Source organism: Tachysurus fulvidraco, chromosome 13 (genome assembly GCF_022655615.1).
Source record: "Tachysurus fulvidraco isolate hzauxx_2018 chromosome 13, HZAU_PFXX_2.0, whole genome shotgun sequence".
NCBI lineage: Eukaryota > Metazoa > Chordata > Actinopteri > Siluriformes > Bagridae > Tachysurus > Tachysurus fulvidraco.
In genome coordinates this window covers 27827676-27832675 of record NC_062530.1, presented here as the reverse complement: position 1 = coordinate 27832675, position 5000 = coordinate 27827676, and the positions used below count along the sequence as shown (strand labels likewise).

At 44.0% G+C, this 5000-nt stretch overlaps 2 protein-coding genes and 1 long non-coding RNA gene across 3 annotated transcripts in view; 2 read left to right on the top strand and 1 right to left on the bottom strand.

The window, feature by feature from the left end:
• The window catches only part of LOC113657299, a 1727325-nt gene that overhangs the window by 1180184 nt on the left and 542141 nt on the right, over positions 1 to 5000 (bottom strand). The gene's annotated exons all lie outside the window — the stretch shown is intronic.
• Positions 1 to 5000, top strand: part of LOC125146171 — a 1103650-nt gene that overhangs the window by 729975 nt on the left and 368675 nt on the right. The gene's annotated exons all lie outside the window — the stretch shown is intronic.
• Positions 1 to 5000, top strand: part of fbn1 (fibrillin 1) — an 83126-nt gene that overhangs the window by 48878 nt on the left and 29248 nt on the right. The window contains exons 31-33 of the mRNA XM_047822097.1: positions 3251 to 3373; positions 3486 to 3608; positions 3798 to 3923. Coding sequence (XP_047678053.1) covers positions 3251 to 3373; positions 3486 to 3608; positions 3798 to 3923 — 372 coding nt within the window. The remainder of the gene's footprint in view (positions 1 to 3250; positions 3374 to 3485; positions 3609 to 3797; positions 3924 to 5000) is intronic.

Below are 5000 nucleotides of genomic sequence, written 5' to 3'. Positions count from 1 at the left end.
ATTATTTATTAATGGTGCTTGCAAAGCAACATTCTTACTATCCTGCATACTCTTCCTGACAAAATTTCGGCACGTAACTTGTCCCGCAGCTTTTGTCCTAGACCCATGAATGAGGTGTCAAATTGAGCAGCTCATTGAGGAGAGGTGTGCTATGACTTTTGTAAGTGATCCGAGTACCGGTACTTCCGGTACCGGGCCTTTTTTCCCATAGACTCCCATTATTAACTTTGGAGGTTTATAACTCGGCAAGCTTTCGAACTCTCTACACCAAACTCGGCCAGCTTCTTTAGGGTGATACTCTGAACAAAGTTTTAAATTGGTGTACCGACTGGCCTTTCGGTTGTCCCGCAGCTCCGCCCCCAATATATGCAAAATCAAAAAACTTTTTACAACATGGACATGTGACATATCAAAACAGTCAGAACAATGAGGGGAACTTCCTCACGTGTAATTTGATGAACTCTCATGACATCACGTGATTTCACATGAAAATAAATAATTTGCACAACATCGACATGTGACATATCAAAACACTCCGCAAAATGAGGGGAACTTGCCACGTGCAAGCACCATTCACATTTTCTTCAGGAAATGTACGTTCTAGTTATTATTATTATTATTATTATTATTATTATTATTATTATTATATTCTCCCACACATTAACCATTATCAAACTAAACCAGATAACTGTGTGTCTGTGTGTGTGTGTGTTTGTGTGTGTGTGTTTGTGTGTGTGTGTTTGTGTGTAGGCTAACGTTTATACACACACTGTACAGATGGAGTGAGAGAGGAAACGAGACCAAAAGATCTGGAACTCAACTGTTACCTTAGATGTGTTATTATATTAGTAAAGACTCAGTAGAACTGTAGATTCAGTAGAACTGTAGTTAGCATTGTGTCAATAAATTACCTTATAAATAAAAATGACTTCAATTTGTTTTCCTTAAAGTCAAGGTCAATTTTCATCAAAACATATGACACAAAAATTACAGCAGTAACACACAATAATAATTTATTATTATTATTATTATTATTATTATTATTATTATTATTATTATTAATGGCGCTTGCAAAGCAACATTCTTATTATCCTGTATACTTATTATTATACTCTTCCGGACAAAAACTTCGGCACGTAACTTGTCCCGCAGCTTTTGTCCTAGACCCATGAATGAGATGTCAAATCGACCGGCTCATTGAGGACAGGTGTGCTATGACTTTTATAAGCGATCCAACCAACGATGTTTGCACAGTGGACGAAAAAGCGGCAAAAAATGTCCCATAGACTTGAATGGGAAATCCCTAAAATCCCTTTAAGCTCTCATACACGCAGCGTGCGCAGAGCTCAGGCACGGCTTCTCTCCTGTGTTCTCCTAGTGCATAGGTCACTAACACGCGGACCGCGGTCTGGGTCCAGACCCGAGAGAGAGAGAAACAGACAAGTGAGACGGAGAAAGGGAGAGAAACAGACGAGTGAGACGGAGAAAGGGAGAGAAACAGACGAGTGAGACGGAGAAAGGGAGAGAAACAGACGAGTGAGACGGAGAAAGGGAGAGAAACAGACGAGTGAGACGGAGAAAGGGAGAGAAACAGACGAGTGAGACGGAGAAAGGGAGAGAAACAGACGAGTGAGACGGAGAAAGGGAGAGAAACAGACGAGTGAGACGGAGAAAGGGAGAGAAACAGACGAGTGAGACGGAGAAAGGGAGAGAAACAGACGAGTGAGACGGAGACTGAACTCTGTTCACACTTCCCACTTCACACTAAACCAGTGTGTCTCATATTAAAAGTGACACCATTATGAGACAAAACATAAAGGATTTGAACAAACATTTCCACTCAAATCTGAAGACAGCGTCCCTGAGACAGCGTCCCTGAGACAGCGTCCCCAGGTCTGAGGACAGTTGCCCTATACATCCTCAGCATGTTTGGCTCTACATACAACTGCGAGGCAGCTTTCTCTACAATGGACATAATCCAAACTACATACTGTTCCAGGGTCACTAATGAGCAGCTCCACATGTGTATGAGAGCGGCCCTGACTTCATTTAAGCCTAGGTTTAACCCTAACCCAAGCCCAGGTTTAACCCTAACCCAAGCCCAGGTTTAACCCTAACCCAAGCCCAGGTTTAACCCTAACCCAAGCCCAGGTTTAACCCTAACCCAAGCCCAGGTTTAACCCTAACCCTAACCCAAGCCCAGGTTTAACCCTAACCCAAGCCCAGGTTTAACCCTAACTTTAACCCAAGCCCAGGTTTAACCCTAACCCAAGCCCAGGTTTAACCCTAACCCAAGCCCAGGTTTAACCCTAACCCAAGCCCAGGTTTAACCCTAACTTTAACCCAAGCCCAGGTTTAACCCTAACCCAAGCCCAGGTTTAACCCTAACCCAAGCCCAGGTTTAACCCTAACCCAAGCCCAGGTTTAACCCTAACCCAAGCCCAGGTTTAACCCTAACTTTAACCCAAGCCCAGGTTTAACCCCAACCCAAGCCCAGGTTTAACCCTAACCCAAGCCAAGCTAGAGCTCAGTTCTCATAAAGGGAAAGTTAAGCACTTTATTTAAACATACACAGTTTTCACATTTTATTTATTTTCTCTTATTTTGAAATGTAGCCCTACTTTTATTTATTTAATAAGAGAACATTATACACATCTACAGTCATACGTCTGTTCAGTTCTGTGTTACGTGACAAAAAATATTGTCAAAAGGTTTTTGAATTGTACTGAATTTATATAATTTGACAGTCAGGTATTGATTGCTTGCACATGACGTCACATGTAGCCCCGCCCCCAAAATAAGCGAAATCAAAAAGTTAGCACAACATGGACATGTCATATATCAAAACACTCAGCACGATGAGGGGAACTGACGTCACATGTAGCCCCGCCCCCAAAATAAGCGAAATCAAAAAGTTAGCACAACATGGACATGTCATATATCAAAACACTCAGCACGATGAGGGGAACTGACGTCACATGTAGCCCCGCCCCCAAAATAAGCGAAATCAAAAAGTTAGCACAACATGGACATGTCTTATATCAAAACACTCAGCACGATGAGGGGAACTGACGTCACATGCAAGCACATTCACATTTTCTTCAGGAAATGTACATTCTAATTATTATTATTATGCTAATTATGATTATTATGATTATTATTACATACATAAATTAACCATACATCAAACTAAACCAGATAACTGTGTGTGTGTGTGTGTGTGTGTGTGTGTGTGTGTGTGTGTGTATAGATGTTAATGAGTGTGAAATCGGAGCTCATAATTGTGCTAGACATGCCACTTGCACCAACACAGCTGGAAGCTTCAAATGCAGCTGTGGACCTGGATGGATCGGGGACGGGATCGTCTGCACAGGTGAGAAACACACACACACACACACACACACACACACACACACACACACACACACACACAAATAAGCATACCGTATTGCTGCAATGTGTATGTGTGTGTATGTGTGTGACAGATCTGGATGAGTGCTCTAATGGTACACACCAGTGCAACTCCAACGCAGAGTGTATGAACACCATGGGATCGTACCGCTGCATGTGTAAGGAAGGATTCGCTGGAGATGGGTTTTACTGCACAGGTACACACACACACACACACACACACACACACACACACACAATAATAATCACACTCACTCACACCCGCACACACCAACAATCACACACACACAATCACACACACACACACACACACACACACACACACACACACACACACACACACACACATAGGAGATGCATACTGAATCAAGTGATATGTGTTGCAGACATTGACGAGTGTGCAGAGAATGTGAATCTGTGTGAGAACGGTCACTGCCTGAACATTGCCGGCGCTTACCGTTGTGACTGTGACATGGGCTTTATAGTAACACATGATGGACAAGCGTGTGAAGGTATGGAACGGTCTGTCTGTCTGTCTGTCTGTCTCTCTGTGTGTCTCACTGAAACTCTGTCTGTCTGTCTGTCTGTCTGTCTGTCTGTCTCTCTGTGTGTCTCACTGAAACTCTGTCTGTCTGTCTGTCTGTCTGTCTGTCTGTTTGTCTCTCTGTGTGTCTCACTGAAACTCTGTCTGTCTGTCTGTCTGTCTGTCTGTCTCTCTGTGTGTCTCACTGAAACTCTGTCTGTCTGTCTGTCTGTCTGTCTCTCTGTGTGTCTCACTGAAACTCTGTCTGTCTGTCTGTCTGTCTGTCTGTCTGTCTGTCTCTCTGTGTGTCTCACTGAAACTCTGTCTGTCTGACCCTCTGTCTGTCTGTCTGTCTCTCTGTGTGTCTCACTGAAACTCTGTCTGTCTGACCCTCTGTCTGTCTGTCTGTCTCTCTGTGTGTCTCACGGAAACTCTGTCTGTCTGTCTGTCTGTCTGTCTGTCTCTCTGTGTGTCTCACTGAAACTCTGTCTGTCTGTCTGTCTGTCTGTCTGTCTCTCTGTGTGTCTCACTGAAACTCTGTCTGTCTGTCTGTCTGTCTGTCTCTCTGTGTGTCTCACTGAAACTCTGTCTGTCTGTCTGTCTGTCTGTCTGTCTCTCTGTGTGTCTCACTGAAACTCTGTCTGTCTGTCTGTCTGTCTGTCTGTCTGTCTCTCTGTGTGTCTCACTGAAACTCTGTCTGTCTGTCTGTCTGTCTGTCTGTCTGTCTGTCTGTCTGTCTCTCTGTGTGTCTCACTGAAACTCTGTCTGTCTGTCTGTCTGTCTGTCTGTCTGTCTGTCTCTCTGTGTGTCTCACTGAAACTCTGTCTGTCTGTCTGTCTGTCTGTCTCTCTGTGTGTCTCACTGAAACTCTGTCTGTCTGTCTGTCCGTCTGTCTGTCTGTCTCTCTGTCTGTCTCACTGAAACTCTGTCTGTCTGACCCTCTGTCTGTCTGTCCCTCTGTCTGTCTCACTGAAATGCTGTCTGTCTGTCTCACTGAAACTCTGTCTGTCTGTCTGTCTCACTGAAACTCTGTCTGTCTGTCTGTCTCACTGAAATGCTGTCTGTC